Consider the following 27,707-nt stretch of genomic DNA (forward strand, 5'->3'; position numbering starts at 1 on the left):
TCCACCCTCCAGCTCTTGGACAGAAATATCGTAGTTACTTACCGATAACGGTATTTCTCTGATCCCATGACGGCACTACCGAGAGAGAGGGATCCGCGCTCAGGGACAGGAAACCCACAGGTTTAAAAGGCGGGACCTCTCCTCCACCTCAGTTGGTTTACAGAGCCTTGCAGGGAATTTCTGCTGTAACTTAATTGGTTATTTATACACAACAAATCATAACTATATAAACTTATATAAGCTCCTCTATATATATATATTTTTTTTTTTTTTTGACACCTCGTGACTTAAAATATTAGTAGTGTGTACACCCATACGTGAAGGGAGGGAATATACAGGTGCCGTCATGGGATCAGAGAAATACCGTTATCGGTAAGTAACTACGATATTCTCTTAACTGCCTCAAGAACTCTCCTACCAAAAGTTAAGTCTGAGGGAGAAGATAGATTAAGCTGATAGTGCTTGAAGAATGTAGAGGGGGAAGACCAAGTGGCTGCTCTACATATTTGATCTATTGATGCTCCACCACGTTCTGCCCAAGAGGTTGCCACCGACCTGGTTGAATGGGCTTTAATTGTGTCTGGAACTTGCTCCCCGGATGAGGTATATGACATCGTGATGGCATCTCTTACCCACCTTGCCAACGTGGCTTTCGATGCTTTGTGACCCTTATTTGGTCCCTGAAAGCAGACAAACAGAGCCCTCCCTTTCCTACACTCCCTTGTAGCTGATGGTGTGTTAGACATCTCTTTACATCTAGTGTGTGTAGAGCCTCCTCTTTTTTGTTTTTAGGATTAGGGCAAAAAGATGGTAAAGCTATCTCTTGAGCTCTGTGGAATTTTGACGCCACTTTGGGGAGATAAGAAGGGTCAGTTCTAAGGATTACTCTGTCATCTAATATTTGGGTCAGAGGTGGGTAAGCTGATAAGGCCTGCAAATCACTAATCCTGCGGGCTGAGGTTAGAGCCACCAATAAACAGGTTTTCAAGGATATTATTTTCAATGAAGCCTGAGATAAAGGTTCAAACGGAGCTTTAGTTAGAGCTGAAAGGACTAGGTTCAAATCCCAGGGAGGAGCGGTGAGATGTATAACTGGTCTAGACCTAGTAGATGCTCTAATAAATCTTTTTACCCAGTGATTCCCCGCCAAATCCTGGTTGTAAAGTGCACCCAATGCTGCAATCTGAACTTTCAGAGTGTTTGTTGCTAGGCCTTTCTCTAATCCTTTTTGAAGAAATTCTAGAATTTCCTGAATTGGCATCTGATTTGATAGGACAACCCCTGACGTGGAGAGGAACTTTTTCCAGACTTTGCCGTATGCTCTGGTGGTTATTGGTTTTCTACTGGCCAGCAGGGTAGAAATTAGATTTGAAGAAAACCCCCTTTTTGTTAACAGTTCCCTTTCAAAAGCCAGGCCGTCATATGCAAACTTTTTAATTGTGGGTGATTCACTGGCCCTTGATGCAGAAGGTCTGGGATATCTGGGAGTACCCATGGATCCGCTATAGACATTAGGCGTAACCATGGGAACCATACTCTTTTCGGCCAGAACGGAGCTATCAATATCACTTTGGCTCTGTCCTCCCTGATCTTCTTCAAGACTAAGGGAATTAGAGCTATCGGAGGAAACACATAAGCTAGATGGAACTTCCATGGAATTAACAACGCGTCTATAGCCACTGGACTCCCCCGAGGATCTATCGAGCAGAAGGCCTCCGTTTTCCGATTTTGATTGTTTGCAAACAGATCTATATCCGGGGCCCCCCAAAGATCCACTATGCGTTTGAATATTTTTGTATTTAACTCCCATTCCCCCTGTTTTAATTGGGTTCTGCTAAGAAAATCTGCAGTTTGATTTTCTGACCCTTTTATGTGAAGGGCTGTCAGGGAGGACAAGTTGGCTTCTGCTTGTGACATGATGAAATTTGTTACTTTCATTAGGGATTGAGACCTCGTCCCTCCCTGATGATTTAAATATGCTACTACCACCCTGTTGTCCGTCAGTACTCTCACGTGGTGGGAACGGAGGGATGTTAAAAAATGATTGATGGCGTACTGAACTGCTAAAAGCTCTTTCATGTTTGAAGTAAGGTCTTTTTCTTCCCCTGACCAAGGACCTTGGGCAATTTGCCTTTTTAGGTGGGCCCCCCACCCCCAAGGACTTGCGTCTGTGGTCAGGATTATCGAGACCGGCCACACCCATGGAACCCCCCTCCTGAGATTGGACGGATTTGTCCACCAAGCTAAGGAAGTTTTTGTCCGAGAGGATATTTTTAATTGCTTCTCTAAATTTCCTCCTGCGTGGGATACCGCCTCTAGTATTTCCCACTGGAGATCTCTCGAGTGGCTCTGAGCCCACTGGACCGCTGGGATACAGGATGTCATTGACCCCAGTATGGACATGGCTCTCCTTAAAGTGATCAGAGGAGAGACACTCAACTGATTCACTAGATGTATCATATTGGATACTTTTTCTTCCGGCAGACGACTCTTGCTTTGTTGAGTCTATTACTATCCCTAAGTACAACTGCACTTGAGACGGGATAAGCCTGGACTTTTCCAGGTTCAAAAACCATCCTAGATTCGATAGGGCTACCATCACTCTGTTTAGTTGCTGGCTGCAATGTAGAGAGGAACTGCCCATCACTAGGAGGTCGTCCAGATAAGGCACAATCAATATGTTTTGTTCCCTTATATGGGCCATTAATTCCGCCATTAATTTTGTAAATACCCTCGGAGCAATGGCTAGACCAAACGGAAGAGCCCTGTATTGGTAATAGTATAGGGAGCAGAACGGCACTAGAGCAGAATGTTTCCAAGCATGCAGGACTGTTAATGGACAGCTGTGTATTCAGGTGTCACAATCGTAAAGGGTAATGGTGCTCTGCATGAATGTCCAGAGAGTAATCGGTATGCAGTAAAAGAGAAGAAACTAATGCGGCACTCACCCCGAATTTGCTGTGAAGATTGTGATCTTTAATGGAGAAAGATGAAAATTACATCCATCAGGACATCAGGTACATATGAGGGTGCGGTATAGGAGCACGGACGACGGCCGTTTCGCACACACAGGTGCTTCTACGGGTCCAGGCCTGGATGGATGTAATTTTCATCTTTCTCCATTAAAGATCACAATCTTCACAGCAAATTCGGGGTGAGTGCCGCATTAGTTTCTTCTCTTTTACTGCATACCTGTATTGGTAATGTTTCAGTTTCCCTTGTATCATTACTGCAACCCTGAGGTATTTTCGGAACTCCGGATGGATTGGCACATGATAATATGCGTCTTTTAAGTCTATAACAGTCATGAAACAAGACGGGATAAGGGATCTGACACATGATTTTATTGTTTCTATTTTGAATTTTTCTATCACCAGGTATTTGTTTAGTTGTTTCAAATTTATTATTACCCTGAAAGTTCCGTCCGGCTTCGTTCGAAGAAAGAGCGGAGAATAAAATCCCCTCGTCTCTTCCTGTCGCAGAACTTCCTGTATGACTTTCTTTTCCAGAAGACTGAGAACTTCCCTCTGGATACTCAGTTGCTCGATCTCCGACTTTCTTTGTGGTGTAACCACAAACTGACTGTGTGGCATTGTGTGAAAAACTAGTCTTAGGCCCGTCTTTATGATGTTTAAAGTCCAGGCACTTCCAGAAATTTTTTCCCAGGTTTGAAGAAAGTGCGTCAGTCTCCCTCCTACCTGGGGCGCACCCTCATTGTGGCTGTTTTTTATTATCCGGTTTGTTAAACATAAAACCTCCTCTTTTGAATTTTCTGTCTTCCCACCCCTCCTTTTGGTTTTTTGGGAGGCGTCTTTGTGTGAACCTCCTCCCTCGAAGGGGCCGCCTGTAAGACTGATTTGGGAATCCTGGAAAGGCTTTCTTTTTATCCACCGCTTTTTCGAGGACATCGTCTAGGGTGGGACCGAACAAATATTCACCTTCACACGGTGTGGAACACAACTTGGCTTTAGTTTGCAGGTCCCCCGGCCAGCACTTCAGCCATAGTGCTCTCCTAGCCGCATTTGAAAAAGAAGCTGATCTTGCCGTCAGCCTGAGTCTATTGAGGCATCTGCTAGATACGCAGCGGCACCTCTCATCGCCGACACGGAGTCCAGTATAGACTCTCTCGGGGTTTTATTTTTTAATTGAGTTTCTAAATGATCCAGCCAGACCATCAGCGCTCTCGCTGTACAAGTAGCAGCTATACCGGGTTTTAGCCCCCCGCTGGCGGCCTCCCAGGACCCCTTTAAGAAGACATCGGCCTTTTTATCCATAGGATCCTTGAGGGTCCCCATATCCTCAAAAGGCAGAGCGAATTTTTTGGAGGCTTTCGCAATGGCGACGTCTAATTTTGGCGCCTTTCCCCATGAGGCGCAGGCTGGGTCATCAAATGGGTATTTCCTTTTGGGTGTTAACAGTACTTTTTTGTCTGGTCTTTTCCACTCCTTTTTTATAAGGGCTTGTATTTTTTCGTTTAATGGGAACACTCTGTACTTCTTTTGTTCCAGGCCACTAAACATAAGATCTTGTACAGATTTTTTGGAACGAGTGTCTGCCAGACCCATTGTCGCCCTAACCATTTTTACCAGCGCATCCGTTTCATCTATTGGGAAACAGTTGCGACCGCTTTCTGAAGATGCAGAGGAGGATGCTGAAGCTGTAGAGCTATCTGAATCCTCACTAGTGCTATCTCCCTCGCTGGAGCTGTAATCTGGAGTTTTTTCTTTACGTTTTCTTTTACGGTTTTTTACACTTTTTAGTGCGTCTGCCACTTGGGTTTTAATTAAGTCTTAATTCAGATGTGAAACTCGGCGTCTCCTCATTAATGGTGTTCTTAATACATGACGCACAGAGTTTTTTAACCCATGAATCTGGCAAATCTGCTGAACAAAGCGGGCACACTTTATGTTTACTTTTCCCCTGGCATTTCTTTCCCTAGGAAACAATAAACCCCTATTAGAATATACACTTTCACGGAGGTCACTTACCCTCCTAATGTGAGGAAGATACCGGTTGTGGCCTTGAGGATGCCTCCTCCACTTGAACCACCGTCTCCCTCCTGGATCCACCAGAGCCTCTGCTGCGCTGCGTAGGTTTTCGTGACGAATGGCGCTCCTTCGGATTCTTTGTCACAGGGGCCTGTGAAATTTCTTCCACCGACTGCTCTATTCCACTCATGGTGGTAATCTCTGAGCAGCGGTATGCCCCTTTCCTTTCGGATATATACTGACAGAGCGGCGCCAGGCAACTTCCGGTTTACCCAGAGGTACCCTGCGCCGCCCCGGAAGTGACCCCCGCGCCTGCGCAGTAAGTCGCCGAACCTTGCGCGCGCTCACTAGTTACTGGCTCACAGGAGGGACGGAGCTTCCGCAGCCGCTGCTGCTCCCTGCGTTCTGCCGCTTGTCGGTGACCGGCGTCACCACCCCCTGTGCGCCTCATGGACCGGCGGAGAAAAAACTCCAGGTAGCCGCCGCTACCTATTACCGATCGTCTCCTTTGAAAGGGAAGAGGCAGGCTGTCTTCTTGGTCCTCTTTACTGCCTCCCCTCCGCGCATATCTACGAGGCCCGCCGACCCCGGAACGCGCCCTCAGGGAGGAATCCACCTGAGACCGTGGCAGGGCCCCCCGCTGCCAGAACTCGGCCCGATGGTCCCTGGACTCCTGGATGGTGAGCTGTGGGATCCCCGTCGGGGACAGGAAACCGAACTGAGGTGGAGGAGAGGTCCCGCCTTTTTAACCTGTGGGTTTCCTGTCCGAGGGCGGATCCCTCTCTCTCGGTAGTGCCGTCATGGGGTAAGAGAAAAGAGCCTTCATCTTCCTCCGATTAAACTTCCATTTCCCATTTGGCTCTCTTACAACAGAAGACCTGTACTGTCTGAGGTTGAACTAGACTGGAAACTGTTGCACTTCTTCCATTATTATATATTATACTCATGTCAGCCATGAATGAGGTCTGCTCCGCCTTTACAATTTTTGTAACACCGCTGTTTATGTATCTCGGGTACGGTAATTTAGCATTAGGCCTCTTTCAGATGTCTGTCTCCAGTACGTGTGGTGGCACTTACACACATAGACCCATTCAAGTGAATGGGTCTGTGCACCTGTCTGAATTCCCCACAGAACGTGGGCGAAATACATTGAAATATCAGTTTTTTCTTTTCACTGCAAGAAGGGGCTGTTAAGTATCCCGCACGCATGCACATTGATGACAGGGCAAGTGGGAAGAGAACCAGAATTGGCGCATCTAATAAATGTGCATTTTCTGAGCATCTGTGGGCTGCTATTTTTAGGCTGAGGGGGGGGTCAATATCCATGGCTCGTTATCAGCCTGAGAATACTAGCCCCCAGCCGTTTGCTTTAGCAAGGCTGGTTGTCAAAGAATACAGGTGAACCAGTTTGTTTTTATTTTATAGTGCAGGCTGATGAATACTCCCAGCAGCTGCCTGCTCACTTATCAGTTGAATAGAACTCTTACTCTCCCCTGCTCACGCTGATCGCTGTAACTGACAGCTATAACTGTACCGCCGCTTCCCCGACACCTGTATGCATTACACACGTACATGAATAGCTCTAGTACCAAAAATATCAGGATGTGTGAAACAGGCCTTACATGGTTTTTTTTTTTTCCTTGGTGGAAGAACCAGACCCCATAGGGATTCCCCAGTCCTAAAATTAAATTCTATCCCAAAACCTTCTGGCTTTCATAAGTGAAAACCACATGGAGAACAAACCAAGATGTGGTCATATAGATGTTAAATTTTATTAGACAAATATTGGCAGCATATCATATATACATGTTTTTTAGGAAACATGAAATTATGCACTCATTGTTCTAACTATCTTTAGGGGGGGGGGTGTCTCTGAATGGATAGGATTAGACTTCATGAGCAGACTGCATTGGGTTCCTGATGTGCACAAGGTGCCGTTAGTGTCTTACCTGGCCTTCCATTAGGAGTATGCCTCGACATAACCATCCATAATCCTGCAGATCAATCTGCGCCTTCCCCTTATAAACAGGAAATGTGTTCCACCCTGGGAGCATATGCCATGTGTATAATTATAAGCATGCACTGGGAAAGACTGTGGCAGGGAATTGAGAGCCCACAGAAGAGGAAAGCAGCAAAGTGTCAGGAGCCGCATCCCGCTCTACTGACCCAGCTGAGGGACTTCACTGCGTCCAATCCCCCTGAGCTTGTTCAAGGTAATTCCTACGCATCTGCTCTGCATCTATCCACCTAGGGACAAAGGGGGGAAAAGAAAAAAAAAAAAAAAACTGAGGGTGGCTTTTAACTTCCTGTCCCTAGAGGTTCAGAAGGACTACCTCCTCGTGTGCTCCTCAGGAAGGGTGTCCTGGAAAATAAAAGGTTAGTTTTCAGAAAACGGCAAACAACTTTTATACCAAGTTTGACAAAAAAAACAAACTGTAGATTTTTTATTTAAAACATTACATAGCCTGTTGCAGATCCACAGCATTTCTGTCCTGTGTAACTTTACCCATTTTCTAGAAGTTTGCTCCACATACTCCTCATAACGACATTGGCAATTCATAGCTCTGGATGGAAGCCACTTAAATTAGACCCTACCTAGGTTTGGAAGAAGCCATCCACTCCCACTGGAACAGAAGAACAGTTTGGTAGATGTTTCTCCACCTTAATTGAACTGCGCAGCTTCTTAAACATGTTCAATAAATTTGACTATTCTAAGTTGAGAAACCAATTCCAGACTGTCAAGGACAGGAATTCGGATCTCAATAATAATCTTTAATTGAATTAAGTATTTCCGGTATGAAATTCTAAATCCTGAGCCTACAAAGTAAATGTCAAGTCCAAGCATGGAATACCTTTGCAGAACAGACCACTCAAAAGTTATATGGGAGAACTTAAACCTTATTATACAGGTACGATTTTATTTCGTTGTTGCAATTACTTTGATAACTCACTGTATTTGCATATGTAAATAAAGAGGATTCGGTGCACCTTTGGTGTAGCCAAGGGTTCAATGCACCGCTACAACCATTAATTTTCCATTATTAGAAGTTCCTTATTCAGATTAGTAAAGCAAGTGCTGCCAAAGCAAGCACTGCCTGAACACAAACAGCAACGTGAAATGGGAACACTGACTGAAGAAGCCAGCAGCATATCGCAGGGCAATTTCCCTTTCATCAACACACCCAATGATACAGAGAAGGGAAAGGCATTGTGCATGGAGCTCCTGGAGAGAGTTACTACAACACTTTATATACATTTGTATCCATCTATATAGTGCAGGCATGATAGAGATATCTAGGGAACTTGACTATATTTAACAGTTTAATTTGCAATTTGGCGATTGTCAGAATCCCATTAAGGGTAATATACCACATGGGGTGCATTAACTATATAGGCTCACAAGAGATAGTTCTAATATCCCATGTTCAATTTTAGTTTAAACTCACGATACAGCAACAATCGACTGCATGTTCACTATGAAGCCAATATCTCACACATGGTCTTTACACAGATGTTTTATTGTAAATTTTAAATACGCTTTGCCGACAGGATCCAATACAGACAGGCAAAAAGCATTACTGAGGATGAGGTGTTGTGGATGAGTGCTTTCGAGGAAACATTTTATCAAGTCTTTAAGAGTGCTCTTCTGCAAGTTTTTCAGCCTTTGCTACGGCTTCTTCAATAGGGCCTACCATGTAGAAAGCCTGTTCAGGCAGGTTATCGTATTCTCCTGCAAGGATGAGAAGCAAAAAAAAGTTTAGTTGTAAATTTGCCTTGGCAGGGCAACATCAGTTCTCTTCACACAAATGAAAGTGGCCATATCACTGGGATACTCTACAACTTTGTAGGGGCTGACATCAACTTTAGGAATGACTGGTTCCATCAATGATCTAGTCTTGGCTATAGCAAACAATTCAGGTTGATTATAAATAAATTGATTCATTGCCACATTTATATTACCGTGGAGGATCTGCTTGAAACCCTTGATGGTCTCTTTAAGTGGAACCAGTTTGCCCATATGTCCTGTAAAGACTTCAGCAACCTGGAATGGCTGGGACAGGAAACGTTGGATCTTCCGGGCTCTGGCTACAGTAAGTTTATCTTCTTCTGACAATTCATCCATACCCAAGATAGCAATAATATCCTGCAGTGACTTGTAGTCCTATAAAAAAAATAAGATCGGAATCATAACCCAAGCCTAACAATGCTGAAAAGTCACACAAGTTATTTTATTTTAGACAGAACAAACCTGCAAGATCTTCTGCACACCACGAGCTACATCATAGTGCTCCTGGCCCACGATATTGGGGTCCATGATACGGGAGGTTGAATCCAAAGGATCCACAGCTGGGTAGATTCCAAGCTCAGCAATAGCACGCGACAATACAGTGGTAGCGTCCAAGTGAGCAAATGTGGTAGCAGGGGCAGGATCTGTCAAGTCATCAGCAGGCACATAGATAGCCTAGAACACAGAGGAACACGTTAAAAAAAAAAAAAAAAAAAAAATTGTATAAATTATATTTTAATTTTTTTTTTACTTCACAAGAATAGTGATCAGATATAAATGCCTGCTCAGATAGAAAAATATGGCTTCAGCAAAGTCAGAAGAACGAAAGTCTGAAGTTACTCATCATTTCAGGCACTGTGTAAAACTGTACACACAATAGTAAAACCAACCCTGTGAGGGTTTTGTGGGGCATAAAAGACATTTACCTAATTAAGTTATGGACACTTGACTTTCTCCAAACGTTTATTTTCACTAAAACTGCATGAAATGTCACACTGCCGTCATTCATTGCTTTTCAAGCCCCCTTATAATGCAGTTTGTAGTTAGGGATCTCGCTTGTGAAGAGGGTGAAGTCTATTAATACTGGCTGGATGCAAGGTCTGTGTATGCTCAGTGCCGAGACCTTTCAGTAACACATTTATCACAGCCATTTCTAATAAACTAATTTGCTTTTCATGCGCATTCCACCTTTTCCACAGGCATTCCTCTTTGCTATAATTCCGCCTCGGTCCATCTGTGGAGATCTATGTACAGCCCCAACCTCTCCCTGTTGCCACATCTAACAGAAGGGTGTGGGGGAGCATAGATTTCTAACTATTGCAGAGCATTCCGCTATATAAAGGATTTACACTCTGCAGCAGCGACATAGTAAAGTTTAATGTAGGCCATTTTTAAAGTTGCTTAACTTTGCACTCAGGCTAGGTTCACACTAGCGTTGCGCCGCCCTGCGTCGGCGACGCAACGCGCGACGCACGTAAAAACGCGCGCAAAAACGCACGCGTTTTGCGACGCGTGCTTCATTTTTGACGAAAATCGGACGCACAGAAAATGCTACAATGTAGCGTTTTCTTGCGTCCGACGCTAGCGTCGGAAACGACGCACGTGGCAAAAACGCCACCAAAACAACGCACGCGTCCCCCATGTTAAACATAGGGGCGCGTCGCCGGCGCAACAGCGACGCACATTGGCGGAACGCCAATGTGAACGTAGCCTAAGGGGGATGGGGTGATATTTTATATAGCACCTTTTAAATTTAATACCTTTTCAACGCCTAGAGACTTTAATTCAGGAGCCGGCTACAAACCTGCACAGAGGTAATGGATCCCTTCTTTGTGGTGGTAATTCTCTCCTGCATGGTACCCATGTCTGTAGCCAGGGTTGGTTGGTAACCGACAGCAGAGGGAATACGACCCAGTAAGGCGGATACCTAAGAGAAAAGTCGAAGTTTAGCATTTATGATTTGGACCAAATGTAAAAAATAAGTCTGGGGGTTTACCTCTGAACCAGCCTGAGTAAACCTGAAGATATTGTCAATGAAAAGCAGCACATCTTGTCCTTCTTGATCTCTAAAGTATTCAGCAACAGTCAGACCAGTCAACGCAACACGAGCTCTGGCACCTGGTGGTTCATTCATCTGTCCATATACTAGGGCTACCTACGAAAGGGATGGGGAAAAAAAATAAGATATATAAAAACCCATCAAGTAAGGCTGGGTTCACACTGCGTTGTGTGAACCAGTTTAACGGACTACGTTACACCGCGGTGTAACGTAGTCCGTTAACGCCGCCATTACAAGCAATGGCGAGCGCATCGCTAGTGCACGCCCACAATGGGCGTGCGCTAGCGAAGTGCCGTCATTGAGTGACGGACCCGAGATGCCGCCTGCAGCGTTTCCGGGTCCGTCACTGCTAGCTCGCCGCTAGCGCAGATGGAGCTAGCAGAAGCTCCATCTGCGCTAGCGCTATGCAAGTGCCGGCACTTGCGTTAGTGCAGTCCGTTTAACGGATATGTTGAACGGACTGCACTAACGTAGTGTGAACCTAGCCTAACAAGCATGCAAACAGCCAAATCAGGTAAATGACACGGAGACAAAGCAGAGGGTGCTACGTCAGCCACATCCTTTGATGACAGCAAAAACTGTACTAGATGACCACATGGAAATGGCCTCTTCAGAGAAGAAAAGGATATGAAGTCTAGTTCCAAGCCACATAATCAGGCTTGTTAGAGGGTCAATACTGACATAGGATTGCTGCCCCCAATGGGTGGAACTAGAGTGCTAGCCCTCCTCTCTGAAGAGGCTATTTGGATCTTTATATTCCCAAAAGCACTGCATAGCCTAGAAATCTCCCTACACAGCCTCAAGGAGACGTTACCCCTTAGATCAGATGAAGATGTGACTTCCTACTTGGCTATAGATAAAGCCATGATTTAGAGTGATAGACCATGAGAAAGCTGCATTTTAAGACTTGTCAGAAGTTTAGTACACATGAGGTCTTGATTGACAAAACTCATCAACTCCACTACAGTATCAGTCAGCATTATGGCAAGTCCACACTAATGAGAGCTGCATCAAATAACATTTCCCATGCAATATTTGGTGCAGGGGATGTGTAGAGGCTTGAAGCTTTGCGGAAACTGCTCAAAACATCAACAAAAAAAACCTGAGCAAACCTTTGATGTTGTGTCCTTCAGGTTAATGACACCAGACTCAATCATTTCATGGTACAAGTCGTTTCCTTCACGGGTACGCTCTCCCACTCCTGCAAACACCGAGTAACCACCATGGGCTTTAGCCACATTGTTGATCAGCTCCATGATGAGCACAGTTTTACCTACACCAGCACCGCCAAACAAACCTTAAAGGAAAGAGGGGAAAGAGAGAAAAAAAAAAGTTAAAGAAATCAAACTTAACACGTGATGCAGAGTCATTCTTTAACAGTTTCTTCAGATTGATTAGATGTCTTCAGAAGTTTCAGAAGAACGAAAGTCAAAGTAACTCATCATAAGAAACTTTAGGAGGGTGTCAAATAGACAGTTACAGGACAAAGCAGTTTCCATGAAAAGAACCCAAGAGACACCTCAACATTGTGTTTAGTGCTTGTAGACATGACAATTTAGCAACTGCAAAAGAGGTGAACAAATCTCTGCAAAACAGTGTGGAGAAACCTAACTGCTGCCTTTCCTTAGACATGATCTTCAGACAGCTCACCATCTCTACGACAGGTGAGTAGAAGGGGCTGGTTTATACTAATACATATGGATACAGCCTATACAGTAATTTTGATGCACTCTTTACTAGTCTGCCAGTGGCTGAAGATTGACAAGTCTAAAGACCGTAAGTTGAGTTATTACTTTATTATGGAGCTGGAGATTAAAATGCATTTTGAAGATGGACACAAACCTTCTCAAGTAAGATACATCTGTGTATGCTACCCGATGAAGCTAGTCTGAAAGCATGTTACCACAAATCAAAAGACTTTGCCAGTGTGCTGTACCCCTAGTCAAGTGCATACCTGGTCTGTATATATCCTTTTTGGATTGTTACACTTTACATGTTACTTTTATATTATTTGCAGTTCTTGCTTAGTACTGGCATTTAGGCTCCCAACTCCCTCTTTTCTACACAATTATATCATGCAACCGGTGAAAAGGTCTCTTAAAACCATTCTTGGGCAGCTTGTAGGCCAGATACCACAGGTTGGGTCATGTGGAAACGTGTTTAAAGACCTAATGGGAACCTGTCACCCCCAAAATCGAAGGTGAGCTAAGCCCACCAGCATCAGGGGCTTATCTAAAGCATTCTGTAATGCTGTACATAAGCCACCAATATAACCTGAAAGATGAGGAAAAGAGGTTAGATTATACTCACCCAGGGATGGTCCCCGGTCCGACGGGCGTCGTGGTCCAGTCCGGGGCCTCCCATCTTCTTACGATGACATCTTCTTGCATTCACGCTGCGGCTCCGGGGCACTGCTCTGCCCTCAAGGGGCAGACAAAGTACTGCAGTGCGCAGGGCCTCTCACCTTTCCCGGCACCTGCGCACTGCAGTACTTTGCTCTGCCCTCAACAGGGCAGACAAAGTAAACCTGCGCCGGAGCGTGAATACAAGAGGACGACATCGTAAGAAGAAGGGAGGCCCCGGACCGCGGCGCCCATCGAACCAGGACCGACTGCCCACCCCTGGGCGAGTATAATCTAACATCTTTCAGGATACATCGGGGGCTTATCTACAGCATTACAGAATGCTGTAGATGAGCCCCTGATGCTGGTGTGCTTAGCTCACCTTTGATTTTGGGGGTGACAGGTTCACTTTAAAGATTGCCTTTTAATACTTTAACAGCAAAGTTTAAACAGGTGTAATTACCATCTCTGTATGTACTTTGTATTCATTTTTGTACATGCAGGATCAACTCTTATTTCGAACAGCATATCAAATTAAGTGTCCCAGATATGTCACATACAAGATGAAAAATAAGATCATTGGAAGGAACAAATCACTTGACAACATACCGATTTTTCCTCCTTTAGCATAGGGGGCAAGGAGATCTACCACCTTGATTCCAGTAACCAGAATTTCCTGCTCAACACTCATTTCAACAAACTCTGGGGCTTCAGCATGGATGGCAGCGAACCTGCAAGGACATGAAGACATAAGAAATTAGACAAGGAAATGTAGCCCATCACTACACAACAGAAGTAGGGAGCAGCAGGGCACTTGGTTAACCCAATGTCTATATCGCTAATGAAAGTCACCAAGAACAGTGGTAGTGAAGCTAAAAGGAGGTCCCCAGCAGTCAGACGTTTAATATCTATCCCATACAGAAGTGGTAAATAACCATTGTGGCAGAACCCCTTTCAGAATTCAGTTCTAACCAAAGCTGATCAAGGACCGATGGCAGCAGCATTTAAAGCACCATACTACTAACTTAGGGGTACAATGTCTATCAACATAACTAAAGAGAATCGGTCAATTGTATGCGAGAAAATAAAAGCCAACATACTAATTCCCACAGAGCTTAAAATAACAAAATACAAAGTCTCAGAAGTGTAGTTACAAAAAAAAAAAAAAAAGTTGAACTTACTGTTTTGTTGTAATAGGGCCTCTCTCATCGATAGGTTCACCGATGACATTCATGATCCTCCCAAGGGTCTCAGGACCGACAGGAATTCTGATTGGTGTGCCAGCATCAAGAACCTTCTGCCCTCTGACCAAACCTTCGGTACCATCCATAGCGATGGTACGGACAGTGTTCTCACCTATTCCAAGAGGAAAGGTCCATGTAAAAACAAAGCACACCTTCAAGCAAAGGATTTGCCCACAGATCTCCTGGTGCTAGTTACTATGTGACTGCATAAGCCCCACAATATCTAAAGAATTGGTCATTTTAAGCTGTTGATCACATCCTTCTCAGATTAACTAGTTGCTTCAGAAGACTCAGAAGAACGAAAGTCATGATTGATCATCACAGAAGGAGGTCTTCCAGGTACACCCATGTTATCCAGTGTGTAAAATGACTTGTCCCATAGGCATCAAATCATCAGTGTGTGAAACAGTGAGCCAACAAATTTATCATAATCTACCCCACAGAAGTGCCTAGAATTACTCTAGTCCATGACAACCACATCTTACTCTGGCACATGGGTGCTCAGAGATATGCTAAATTCTTAAAGGGGTACTCCCATCTCCAAGATCTTTTCCCAATATGTGTAAAAATAGTATCAGCAAATAAGTGCTATTAGAAGAAGTGTACAGTTTTTATGACTCACCATGTCTCTTTCCTCATGGGCAGGCATCGCACATGCACACATTACTAGTAACTATGCCACTATCAGAGGATGTAACCATGGATACTTAAGGTCCTGTAATGCCTGCTCATGTCAAAGCTAATCACAAAAACTATACTACATTCCCCAATATTAATATACATTGGGATAGGAGCTTGGAGATGGGAACACTTATGAATTTGGCGCATTTGCAGAACCATCGTATGATACTAAGCCACAGACACTGCACGGTTATCAGTAACATGGCCGATCATGGGGTCATCAAGTCATTGAGGACCATCAGCATCTTCAAGGAGAACAGGGTCAAACCTTGCTGACATGTGTATAGTGATTTATTATAAGTAATGGACGTCAGAAGGGTTACCCAAGTGCTGTGCTACTTCCAGAACCAGCCTGGTGTCCCTGCCCTGGACCTCCAGAGCATTCAAGATTGGCGGCAGGCCTTCATCAAACTGGACATCCACCACGGCTCCGATGACGGCGACAATGCGGCCGGTGGCTACGCCTGGCTTGGCCGCTGTAGCGGGGGCTGCATAGTCTCTACCTGGGAAGAGAAATAAATAGCACATGTGAGACATGAGCCTGCTGCATTACTGACAGACCGGCAGCCTGTGCCCCAGATATAGTGACCCCCGTGCCCGAGGTCTGCAGGTGCCCTCCCAGGACACAGGGCCCGCGACATCCAGCAGGAGGAGGTGTGCTGCTCCACACAGAGCCCGAGGTCTCCAGAGAAGCTATTCCCCACAATGGCGCTGCACATGGCGGAGCGCTCCGCGGCTGGACACAAGGGCAGGGCGTCCTGCGGCCGAGCGCAAGGTCACTGGTCGGTGATGTGTCCCGGGTCAGCCCGGATGAGGCCGCCGCCGAGCACACACCCGGCTGTCAGTCCTCACCAGTACGGCACCACACTCCGGCGGCGGCGTGCTCCGGCCCTCCCCGCACAGGCCTCGCCACCAATGACACCGCTAGGTCACAGCCAGAGAGGCCGCCGGCGGCTACTTACGGGGGTGCAGCGCTGCCGGGGAGGCTCTCAGCAGGGTCTGCCCGAGCTGCTGAGAGCTGGCGGAGGGCCTAAAGGCCTTCAGGGCCCGCGCAGTGCAGCGTCCGACGGCTCCTAACATGGCGGCGGCTGAAGGAGAGAGCAACAGGCAGACGGCGCACTCAGCAGCTCTACCTCTGGGGGAGGAAACAAATGAGAAGCGTTCAACGTCACGGGGAGGTGCTACAAACCTTATTGGACTATACCAATGTCACTCTACAAGCTCCTCTAATCCCATTGGCTAATCAGAGGAGCGTCCGGACGCCAAAATGGCAATGGGGCGGGATGAGGCGCTGGAGGAGTAGCAGTCAGGAGGGGGCGGGGCTTATGAGCGGTGTGACCTGTGCGGTCATGTCCTTCACTGTCTTTCACAGATGGTGGAAAGGAAGTAGAGAGGCAGCTGCGTGCGGAGCGGAGCTGTCCTCCGTCCGCGACCGCCAGTGACGGTGCAGGTGTGCACAGCCGTGTATGCACTGCAGGCCTGGCGTAAACCTGAGGGTTCGTGCTCCACATGGCTATGTCTCGTGAGCAGCGGTGAACGAGCAGACTCGAGGCCATGTAGAGGCTCTGATCTCCTGTACAAAGGCCAGGCTGGAGGCCATGTAGAGGCCCTGATCTCCTGTACAAAGGCCAGGCTGGAGGCCATGTAGAGGCCCTGATCTCCCGTACAAAGGCCAGGCTGGAGGTTATGTAGAGGCCCTGATCTCCTGTACAAAGGCCAGGCTGGAGGCCATGTAGAGGCCCTGATCTCCCGTACAAAGGCCAGGCTGGAGGCCATGTAGAGACCCTGATCTCCTGTACAAAGGCCAGGCTGGAGGCCATGTAGAGGCCCTGATCTCCTGTACAAAGGCCAGGCTGGAGGCCATGTAGAGGCCCTGATCTCCTGTACAAAGGCCAGGCTGGAGGCCATGTAGAGGCCCTGATCTCCTGTACAAAGGCCAGGCTGGAGGCCATGTAGAGACCCTGATCTCCTGTACAAAGGCCAGGCTGGAGGCCATGTAGAGGCCCTGATCTCCTGTACAAAGGCCAGGCTGGAGGCCATGTAGAGGCCCTGATCTCCTGTACAAAGGCCAGGCTGGAGGCCATGTAGAGACCCTGATCTCCTGTACAAAGGCCAGGCTGGAGGCCATGTAGAGGCCCTGATCTCATGAACAAAGGCCAGGCTGGAAGCCATGTAGAGGCCCCAATCTCATGAACAAAGGCCAGGCTGGAGGCCATGTAGAGGCTCTGATCTCCTGTACAAAGGCCAGGCTGGAGGCCATGTAGAGGCCCCAATCTCATGAACAAAGGCCAGGCTGGAGGCCATGTAGAGGCTCTGATCTCCTGTACAAAGGCCAGGCTGGAGGCCATGTAGAGGCCCTGATCTCCTGTACAAAGGCCAGGCTGGAGGTTATGTAGAGGCCCTGATCTCCTGTACAAAGGCCAGGCTGGAGGTTATGTAGAGGCCCTGATCTCCTGTACAAAGGCCAGGCTGGAGGCCATGTAGAGACCCTGATCTCCTGTACAAAGGCCAGACTGGAGGCCATGTAGAGACCCTGATCTCCTGTACAAAGGCCAGGCTGGAGGCCATGTAGAGGCCCTGATCTCCCGTACAAAGGCCAGGCTGGAGGTTATGTAGAGGCCCTGATCTCCTGTACAAAGGCCAGGCTGGAGGCCATGTAGAGGCCCTGATCTCCCGTACAAAGGCCAGGCTGGAGGCCATGTAGAGACCCTGATCTCCTGTACAAAGGCCAGGCTGGAGGCCATGTAGAGGCCCTGATCTCCTGTACAAAGGCCAGGCTGGAGGCCATGTAGAGGCCCTGATCTCCTGTACAAAGGCCAGGCTGGAGGCCATGTAGAGGCCCTGATCTCCTGTACAAAGGCCAGGCTGGAGGCCATGTAGAGACCCTGATCTCCTGTACAAAGGCCAGGCTGGAGGCCATGTAGAGGCCCTGATCTCCTGTACAAAGGCCAGGCTGGAGGCCATGTAGAGGCCCTGATCTCCTGTACAAAGGCCAGGCTGGAGGCCATGTAGAGACCCTGATCTCCTGTACAAAGGCCAGGCTGGAGGCCATGTAGAGGCCCTGATCTCCTGTACAAAGGCCAGGCTGGAGGCCATGTAGAGGCCCCAATCTCATGAACAAAGGCCAGGCTGGAGGCCATGTAGAGGCTCTGATCTCCTGTACAAAGGCCAGGCTGGAGGCCATGTAGAGGCCCTGATCTCCTGTACAAAGGCCAGGCTGGAGGTTATGAAGAGGCTCTGATCTCCTGTACAAAGGCCAGGCTGGAGGTTATGAAGAGGCCCTGATCTCCTGTACAAAGGCCAGGCTGGAGGTTATGTAGAGGCCCTGATCTCCTGTACAAAGGCCTGGCTGGAGGTTATGTAGAGGCCCTGATCTCCTGTACAAAGGCCAGGCTGGAGGCCATGTAGAGGCCCTGATCTCCTGTACAAAGGCCAGGCTGGAGGCCATGTAGAGGCCCTTACCTGTGCAAAGGCCAGACTGGAGGCCATGTAGAGGCCCTGATCTCCTGTACAAAGGCCAGGCTGGAGGCCATGTAGAGGCCCTGATCTCCTGTACAAAGGCCAGGCTGGAGGCCATGTAGAGGCCCTGATCTCCTGTACAAAGGCCAGGCTGGAGGCCATGTAGAGGCCCTGATCTCCTGTACAAAGGCCAGGCTGGAGGCCATGTAGAGGCCCTGATCTCCTGTACAAAGGCCAGGCTGGAGGCCATGTAGAGGCCCTGATCTCCTGTGCAAAGGCCAGGCTGGAGGCCATGTAGAGGCCCCGATCTCATGAACAAAGGCCAGGCTGGAGGCCATGTAGAGGCCCTGATCTCCTGTACAAAGGCCAGGCTGGAGGCCATGTAGAGGCCCTGATCTCCTGTACAAAGGCCAGGCTGGAGGCCATGTAGAGGCCCTGATCTCCTGTACAAAGGCCAGGCTGGAGGCCATGTAGAGGCCCTCATCTCCTGTACAAAGGCCAGGCTGGAGGCCATGTAGAGGCTCTGATCTCCTGTACAAAGGCCAGGCTGGAGGCCATGTAGAGGCCCTGATCTCCTGTACAAAGGCCAGGCTGGAGGCCATGTAGAGGCCCTGATCTCTTGTACAAAGGCCAGGCTGGAAGCCATGTAGAGGCCCTGATCTCCTATACAAAGGCCAGGCTGGAGGCCATGTAGAGGCCCTGATCTCCTGTACAAAGGCCAGGCTGGAGGCCATGTAGAGGCCCCAATCTCATGAACAAAGGCCAGGCTGGAGGCCATGTAGAGGCTCTGATCTCCTGTACAAAGGCCAGGCTGGAGGTTATGAAGAGGCTCTGATCTCCTGTACAAAGGCCAGGCTGGAGGTTATGAAGAGGCCCTGATCTCCTGTACAAAGGCCAGGCTGGAGGTTATGTAGAGGCCCTGATCTCCTGTACAAAGGCCAGGCTGGAGGCCATGTAGAGGCCCTGATCTCCTGTACAAAGGCCAGGCTGGAGGCCATGTAGAGGCCCTTACCTGTGCAAAGGCCAGACTGGAGGCCATGTAGAGGCCCTGATCTCCTGTACAAAGGCCAGGCTGGAGGCCATGTAGAGGCCCTGATCTCCTGTACAAAGGCCAGGCTGGAGGCCATGTAGAGGCCCTGATCTCCTGTACAAAGGCCAGGCTGGAGGCCATGTAGAGGCCCTGATCTCCTGTACAAAGGCCAGGCTGGAGGCCATGTAGAGGCCCTGATCTCCTGTACAAAGGCCAGGCTGGAGGCCATGTAGAGGCCCCGATCTCATGAACAAAGGCCAGGCTGGAGGCCATGTAGAGGCCCTGATCTCCTGTACAAAGGCCAGGCTGGAGGCCATGTAGAGGCCCTGATCTCCTGTACAAAGGCCAGGCTGGAGGCCATGTAGAGGCCCTGATCTCCTGTACAAAGGCCAGGCTGGAGGCCATGTAGAGGCCCTGATCTCCTGTACAAAGGCCAGGCTGGAGGCCATGTAGAGGCTCTGATCTCCTGTACAAAGGCCAGGCTGGAGGCCATGTAGAGGCCCTGATCTCCTGTACAAAGGCCAGGCTGGAGGCCATGTAGAGGCCCTGATCTCTTGTACAAAGGCCAGGCTGGAAGCCATGTAGAGGCCCTGATCTCCTATACAAAGGCCAGGCTGGAGGCCATGTAGAGGCCCTGATCTCCTGTACAAAGGCCAGGCTGGAGGCCATGTAGAGGCTCTGATCTCCTGTACAAAGGCCAGGCTGGAGGCCATGTAGAGGCCCTGATCTCCTGTACAAAGGCCAGGCTGGAGGCCATGTAGAGGCCCTGATCTCCTGTACAAAGGCCAGGCTGGAGGCCATGTAGAGGCCCCAATCTCATGAACAAAGGCCAGGCTGGAGGCCATGTAGAGGCCCTGATCTCCTGTACAAAGGCCAGGCTGGAGGCCATGTAGAGGCCCCAATCTCATGAACAAAGGCCAGGCTGGAAGCCATGTAGAGGCCCTGATCTCCTGTACAAAGGCCAGGCTGGAGGCCATGTAGAGACCCTGATCTCCTGTACAAAGGCCAGGCTGGAGGTTATGTAGAGGCCCTGATCTCCTGTACAAAGGCCAGGCTGGAGGCCATGTAGAGGCCCTGATCTCCTGTACAAAGGCCAGGCTGGAGGCCATGTAGAGGCCCTGATCTCCTGTACAAAGGCCAGGCTGGAGGCCATGTAGAGGCCCCAATCTCATGAACAAAGGCCAGGCTGGAAGCCATGTAGAGGCCCTAACTTGTGCAAAGGCCAGACTGGAGGCCATGTAGAGGCTCTGATCTGTACAGAGGCCATGTAGAGGCCCTGATCTCCTGTACAAAGGCCAGGCTGGAGGCCATGTAGAGGCCCTGATCTCCTGTACAAAGGCCAGGCTGGAGGCCATGTAGAGGCCCTGATCTCCTGTACAAAGGCCAGACTGGAGGCCATGTAGAGGCCCTGATCTCCTGTACAAAGGCCAGGCTGGAGGCCATGTAGAGGCTCTGATCTCCTGTACAAAGGCCAGGCTGGAGGCCATGTAGAGGCCCTGATCTCCTGTACAAAGGCCAGGCTGGAGGCCATGTAGAGGCTCTGATCTCCCGTACAAAGGCCAGGCTGGAGGCCATGTAGAGGCCCTGATCTCCTGTACAAAGGCCAGGCTGGAGGTTATGTAGAGGCCCTGATCTCCTGTACAAAGGCCAGGCTGGAGGCCATGTAGAGGCCCTGATCTCCTGTACAAAGGCCAGGCTGGAGGCCATGTAGAGGCCCTGATCTCCTGTACAAAGGCCAGACTGGAGGCCATGTAGAGGCCCTGATCTCCTGTACAAAGGCCAGGCTGGAGGCCATGTAGAGGCTCTGATCTCCTGTACAAAGGCCAGGCTGGAGGCCATGTAGAGGCCCTGATCTCCTGTACAAAGGCCAGGCTGGAGGCCATGTAGAGACCCTGATCTCCTGTACAAAGGCCAGGCTGGAGGCCATGTAGAGGCCCTGATCTCCTGTACAAAGGCCAGGCTGGAGGCCATGTAGAGGCCCCAATCTCATGAACAAAGGCCAGGCTGGAGGCCATGTAGAGGCTCTGATCTCCTGTACAAAGGCCAGGCTGGAGGCCATGTAGAGGCCCTGATCTCCTGTACAAAGGCCAGGCTGGAGGTTATGTAGAGGCCCTGATCTCCTGTACAAAGGCCAGGCTGGAGGCCATGTAGAGACCCTGATCTCCTGTACAAAGGCCAGACTGGAGGCCATGTAGAGACCCTGATCTCCTGTACAAAGGCCAGGCTGGAGGCCATGTAGAGGCCCTGATCTCCCGTACAAAGGCCAGGCTGGAGGTTATGTAGAGGCCCTGATCTCCTGTACAAAGGCCAGGCTGGAGGCCATGTAGAGGCCCTGATCTCCCGTACAAAGGCCAGGCTGGAGGCCATGTAGAGACCCTGATCTCCTGTACAAAGGCCAGGCTGGAGGCCATGTAGAGGCCCTGATCTCCTGTACAAAGGCCAGGCTGGAGGCCATGTAGAGGCCCTGATCTCCTGTACAAAGGCCAGGCTGGAGGCCATGTAGAGGCCCTGATCTCCTGTACAAAGGCCAGGCTGGAGGCCATGTAGAGACCCTGATCTCCTGTACAAAGGCCAGGCTGGAGGCCATGTAGAGGCCCTGATCTCCTGTACAAAGGCCAGGCTGGAGGCCATGTAGAGGCCCTGATCTCCTGTACAAAGGCCAGGCTGGAGGCCATGTAGAGACCCTGATCTCCTGTACAAAGGCCAGGCTGGAGGCCATGTAGAGGCCCTGATCTCCTGTACAAAGGCCAGGCTGGAGGCCATGTAGAGGCCCCAATCTCATGAACAAAGGCCAGGCTGGAGGCCATGTAGAGGCTCTGATCTCCTGTACAAAGGCCAGGCTGGAGGCCATGTAGAGGCCCTGATCTCCTGTACAAAGGCCAGGCTGGAGGTTATGAAGAGGCTCTGATCTCCTGTACAAAGGCCAGGCTGGAGGTTATGAAGAGGCCCTGATCTCCTGTACAAAGGCCAGGCTGGAGGTTATGTAGAGGCCCTGATCTCCTGTACAAAGGCCTGGCTGGAGGTTATGTAGAGGCCCTGATCTCCTGTACAAAGGCCAGGCTGGAGGCCATGTAGAGGCCCTGATCTCCTGTACAAAGGCCAGGCTGGAGGCCATGTAGAGGCCCTTACCTGTGCAAAGGCCAGACTGGAGGCCATGTAGAGGCCCTGATCTCCTGTACAAAGGCCAGGCTGGAGGCCATGTAGAGGCCCTGATCTCCTGTACAAAGGCCAGGCTGGAGGCCATGTAGAGGCCCTGATCTCCTGTACAAAGGCCAGGCTGGAGGCCATGTAGAGGCCCTGATCTCCTGTACAAAGGCCAGGCTGGAGGCCATGTAGAGGCCCTGATCTCCTGTACAAAGGCCAGGCTGGAGGCCATGTAGAGGCCCTGATCTCCTGTGCAAAGGCCAGGCTGGAGGCCATGTAGAGGCCCCGATCTCATGAACAAAGGCCAGGCTGGAGGCCATGTAGAGGCCCTGATCTCCTGTACAAAGGCCAGGCTGGAGGCCATGTAGAGGCCCTGATCTCCTGTACAAAGGCCAGGCTGGAGGCCATGTAGAGGCCCTGATCTCCTGTACAAAGGCCAGGCTGGAGGCCATGTAGAGGCCCTCATCTCCTGTACAAAGGCCAGGCTGGAGGCCATGTAGAGGCTCTGATCTCCTGTACAAAGGCCAGGCTGGAGGCCATGTAGAGGCCCTGATCTCCTGTACAAAGGCCAGGCTGGAGGCCATGTAGAGGCCCTGATCTCTTGTACAAAGGCCAGGCTGGAAGCCATGTAGAGGCCCTGATCTCCTATACAAAGGCCAGGCTGGAGGCCATGTAGAGGCCCTGATCTCCTGTACAAAGGCCAGGCTGGAGGCCATGTAGAGGCCCCAATCTCATGAACAAAGGCCAGGCTGGAGGCCATGTAGAGGCTCTGATCTCCTGTACAAAGGCCAGGCTGGAGGTTATGAAGAGGCTCTGATCTCCTGTACAAAGGCCAGGCTGGAGGTTATGAAGAGGCCCTGATCTCCTGTACAAAGGCCAGGCTGGAGGTTATGTAGAGGCCCTGATCTCCTGTACAAAGGCCAGGCTGGAGGCCATGTAGAGGCCCTGATCTCCTGTACAAAGGCCAGGCTGGAGGCCATGTAGAGGCCCTTACCTGTGCAAAGGCCAGACTGGAGGCCATGTAGAGGCCCTGATCTCCTGTACAAAGGCCAGGCTGGAGGCCATGTAGAGGCCCTGATCTCCTGTACAAAGGCCAGGCTGGAGGCCATGTAGAGGCCCTGATCTCCTGTACAAAGGCCAGGCTGGAGGCCATGTAGAGGCCCTGATCTCCTGTACAAAGGCCAGGCTGGAGGCCATGTAGAGGCCCTGATCTCCTGTACAAAGGCCAGGCTGGAGGCCATGTAGAGGCCCCGATCTCATGAACAAAGGCCAGGCTGGAGGCCATGTAGAGGCCCTGATCTCCTGTACAAAGGCCAGGCTGGAGGCCATGTAGAGGCCCTGATCTCCTGTACAAAGGCCAGGCTGGAGGCCATGTAGAGGCCCTGATCTCCTGTACAAAGGCCAGGCTGGAGGCCATGTAGAGGCCCTGATCTCCTGTACAAAGGCCAGGCTGGAGGCCATGTAGAGGCTCTGATCTCCTGTACAAAGGCCAGGCTGGAGGCCATGTAGAGGCCCTGATCTCCTGTACAAAGGCCAGGCTGGAGGCCATGTAGAGGCCCTGATCTCTTGTACAAAGGCCAGGCTGGAAGCCATGTAGAGGCCCTGATCTCCTATACAAAGGCCAGGCTGGAGGCCATGTAGAGGCCCTGATCTCCTGTACAAAGGCCAGGCTGGAGGCCATGTAGAGGCTCTGATCTCCTGTACAAAGGCCAGGCTGGAGGCCATGTAGAGGCCCTGATCTCCTGTACAAAGGCCAGGCTGGAGGCCATGTAGAGGCCCTGATCTCCTGTACAAAGGCCAGGCTGGAGGCCATGTAGAGGCCCCAATCTCATGAACAAAGGCCAGGCTGGAGGCCATGTAGAGGCCCTGATCTCCTGTACAAAGGCCAGGCTGGAGGCCATGTAGAGGCCCCAATCTCATGAACAAAGGCCAGGCTGGAAGCCATGTAGAGGCCCTGATCTCCTGTACAAAGGCCAGGCTGGAGGCCATGTAGAGACCCTGATCTCCTGTACAAAGGCCAGGCTGGAGGTTATGTAGAGGCCCTGATCTCCTGTACAAAGGCCAGGCTGGAGGCCATGTAGAGGCCCTGATCTCCTGTACAAAGGCCAGGCTGGAGGCCATGTAGAGGCCCTGATCTCCTGTACAAAGGCCAGGCTGGAGGCCATGTAGAGGCCCCAATCTCATGAACAAAGGCCAGGCTGGAAGCCATGTAGAGGCCCTAACTTGTGCAAAGGCCAGACTGGAGGCCATGTAGAGGCTCTGATCTGTACAGAGGCCATGTAGAGGCCCTGATCTCCTGTACAAAGGCCAGGCTGGAGGCCATGTAGAGGCCCTGATCTCCTGTACAAAGGCCAGGCTGGAGGCCATGTAGAGGCCCTGATCTCCTGTACAAAGGCCAGACTGGAGGCCATGTAGAGGCCCTGATCTCCTGTACAAAGGCCAGGCTGGAGGCCATGTAGAGGCTCTGATCTCCTGTACAAAGGCCAGGCTGGAGGCCATGTAGAGGCCCTGATCTCCTGTACAAAGGCCAGGCTGGAGGCCATGTAGAGGCTCTGATCTCCCGTACAAAGGCCAGGCTGGAGGCCATGTAGAGGCCCTGATCTCCTGTACAAAGGCCAGGCTGGAGGTTATGTAGAGGCCCTGATCTCCTGTACAAAGGCCAGGCTGGAGGCCATGTAGAGGCCCTGATCTCCTGTACAAAGGCCAGGCTGGAGGCCATGTAGAGGCCCTGATCTCCTGTACAAAGGCCAGACTGGAGGCCATGTAGAGGCCCTGATCTCCTGTACAAAGGCCAGGCTGGAGGCCATGTAGAGGCTCTGATCTCCTGTACAAAGGCCAGGCTGGAGGCCATGTAGAGGCCCTGATCTCCTGTACAAAGGCCAGGCTGGAGGCCATGTAGAGGCCCTGATCTCCTGTACAAAGGCCAGGCTGGAGGCCATGTAGAGGCCCCGATCTCATGAACAAAGGCCAGGCTGGAGGCCATGTAGAGGCCCTGATCTCCTGTACAAAGGCCAGGCTGGAGGCCATGTAGAGGCCCTGATCTCCTGTACAAAGGCCAGGCTGGAGGCCATGTAGAGGCCCCAATCTCATGAACAAAGGCCAGGCTGGAAGCCATGTAGAGGCCCTGATCTCCTGTACAAAGGCCAGGCTGGAGGCCATGTAGAGGCCCTGATCTCCTGTACAAAGGCCAGGCTGGAGGCCATGTAGAGGCCCCAATCTCATGAACAAAGGCCAGGCTGGAGGCCATGTAGAGGCCCTGATCTCCTGTACAAAGGCCAGGCTGGAGGCCATGTAGAGGCCCTGATCTCCTGTACAAAGGCCAGGCTGGAGGCCATGTAGAGGCCCTGATCTCCTGTACAAAGACCAGGCTTGTAGAGGCCCTGATCTCCTGTACAAAGGCCAGGCTGGAGGCCATGTAGAGGCCCTGATCTCCTGTACAAAGGCCAGGCTGGAGGCCATGTAGAGACCCTGATCTCCTGTACAAAGGCCAGGCTGGAGGCCATGTAGAGGCCCTGATCTCTTGTACAAAGGCCAGGCTGGAGGCCATGTAGAGGCCCCAATCTCATGAACAAAGGCCAGGCTGGAGGCCATGTAGAGGCTCTGATCTCCTGTACAAAGGCCAGGCTGGAGGCCATGTAGAGGCCCTGATCTCCTGTACAAAGGCCAGGCTGGAGGTTATGAAGAGGCTCTGATCTCCTGTACAAAGGCCAGGCTGGAGGTTATGAAGAGGCCCTGATCTCCTGTACAAAGGCCAGGCTGGAGGTTATGTAGAGGCCCTGATCTCCTGTACAAAGGCCTGGCTGGAGGTTATGTAGAGGCCCTGATCTCCTGTACAAAGGCCAGGCTGGAGGCCATGTAGAGGCCCTGATCTCCTGTACAAAGGCCAGGCTGGAGGCCATGTAGAGGCCCTGATCTCCTGTACAAAGGCCAGGCTGGAGGCCATGTAGAGGCCCTGATCTCCTGTACAAAGGCCAGGCTGGAGGCCATGTAGAGGCCCTGATCTCCTGTACAAAGGCCAGGCTGGAGGCCATGTAGAGGCCCTGATCTCCTGTACAAAGGCCAGGCTGGAGGCCATGTAGAGGCCCCGATCTCATGAACAAAGGCCAGGCTGGAGGCCATGTAGAGGCCCTGATCTCCTGTACAAAGGCCAGGCTGGAGGCCATGTAGAGGCCCTGATCTCCTGTACAAAGGCCAGGCTGGAGGCCATGTAGAGGCCCTGATCTCCTGTACAAAGGCCAGGCTGGAGGCCATGTAGAGGCCCTGATCTCCTGTACAAAGGCCAGGCTGGAGGCCATGTAGAGGCTCTGATCTCCTGTACAAAGGCCAGGCTGGAGGCCATGTAGAGGCCCTGATCTCCTGTACAAAGGCCAGGCTGGAGGCCATGTAGAGGCCCTGATCTCTTGTACAAAGGCCAGGCTGGAAGCCATGTAGAGGCTCTGATCTCCTATACAAAGGCCAGGCTGGAGGCCATGTAGAGGCCCTGATCTCCTGTACAAAGGCCAGGCTGGAGGCCATGTAGAGGCCCCAATCTCATGAACAAAGGCCAGGCTGGAGGCCATGTAGAGGCTCTGATCTCCTGTACAAAGGCCAGGCTGGAGGTTATGAAGAGGCTCTGATCTCCTGTACAAAGGCCAGGCTGGAGGTTATGAAGAGGCCCTGATCTCCTGTACAAAGGCCAGGCTGGAGGTTATGTAGAGGCCCTGATCTCCTGTACAAAGGCCAGGCTGGAGGCCATGTAGAGGCCCTGATCTCCTGTACAAAGGCCAGGCTGGAGGCCATGTAGAGGCCCTTACCTGTGCAAAGGCCAGACTGGAGGCCATGTAGAGGCCCTGATCTCCTGTACAAAGGCCAGGCTGGAGGCCATGTAGAGGCCCTGATCTCCTGTACAAAGGCCAGGCTGGAGGCCATGTAGAGGCCCTGATCTCCTGTACAAAGGCCAGGCTGGAGGCCATGTAGAGGCCCTGATCTCCTGT

The 27,707-nt window shown here is 50.6% G+C and overlaps 1 protein-coding gene and 3 non-coding genes across 4 annotated transcripts; all 4 read right to left on the minus strand.

The window, feature by feature from the left end:
• Positions 1 to 8,487: 8,487 nt before the first annotated feature.
• On the minus strand, positions 8,488 to 16,373 carry ATP5F1B (ATP synthase F1 subunit beta). The gene is made up of 10 exons (XM_069758459.1): positions 16,064 to 16,373; positions 15,425 to 15,604; positions 14,358 to 14,532; positions 13,786 to 13,907; positions 11,947 to 12,131; positions 10,772 to 10,930; positions 10,580 to 10,702; positions 9,238 to 9,450; positions 8,949 to 9,150; positions 8,488 to 8,718 (listed from the first exon to the last, which is right to left on the minus strand). Exons 1-10 carry the CDS (start codon positions 16,179 to 16,181, stop codon positions 8,621 to 8,623), a joined length of 1,575 nt encoding a protein of 524 aa, XP_069614560.1. The 5' UTR covers positions 16,182 to 16,373; the 3' UTR covers positions 8,488 to 8,620.
• LOC138673245 (small nucleolar RNA SNORD59) lies at positions 9,556 to 9,628 on the minus strand. Its single transcript, XR_011319900.1, has one exon. It is a non-coding gene; the product is annotated as a small nucleolar RNA SNORD59 (small nucleolar RNA).
• LOC138673246 (small nucleolar RNA SNORD59) lies at positions 12,215 to 12,285 on the minus strand. The gene has a single exon (XR_011319901.1). It is a non-coding gene; the product is annotated as a small nucleolar RNA SNORD59 (small nucleolar RNA).
• On the minus strand, positions 14,679 to 14,748 carry LOC138673243 (small nucleolar RNA SNORD59). The gene has a single exon (XR_011319898.1). It is a non-coding gene; the product is annotated as a small nucleolar RNA SNORD59 (small nucleolar RNA).
• Positions 16,374 to 27,707: the final 11,334 nt, after the last annotated feature.

This window comes from Ranitomeya imitator, chromosome 3 (genome assembly GCF_032444005.1).
Source record: "Ranitomeya imitator isolate aRanImi1 chromosome 3, aRanImi1.pri, whole genome shotgun sequence".
Classification (NCBI taxonomy): Eukaryota; Metazoa; Chordata; class Amphibia; order Anura; family Dendrobatidae; genus Ranitomeya; species Ranitomeya imitator.

Coding starts and splice junctions, on each gene's coding strand:
- ATP5F1B (XM_069758459.1), bottom strand. CDS start 16,181: ATGTTAGGAGCCGTCGGACGCTGCACTGCGCGGGCCCTGAAGGCCTTT. Junction 10,931..11,946: donor TGAAGGACACAACATCAAAG/GTTTGCTCAGGT, acceptor TCCCTTTCGTAG/GTAGCCCTAGTATATGGACA. Junction 9,151..9,237: donor GTGTGCAGAAGATCTTGCAG/GTTTGTTCTGTC, acceptor TTTTTTTTATAG/GACTACAAGTCACTGCAGGA.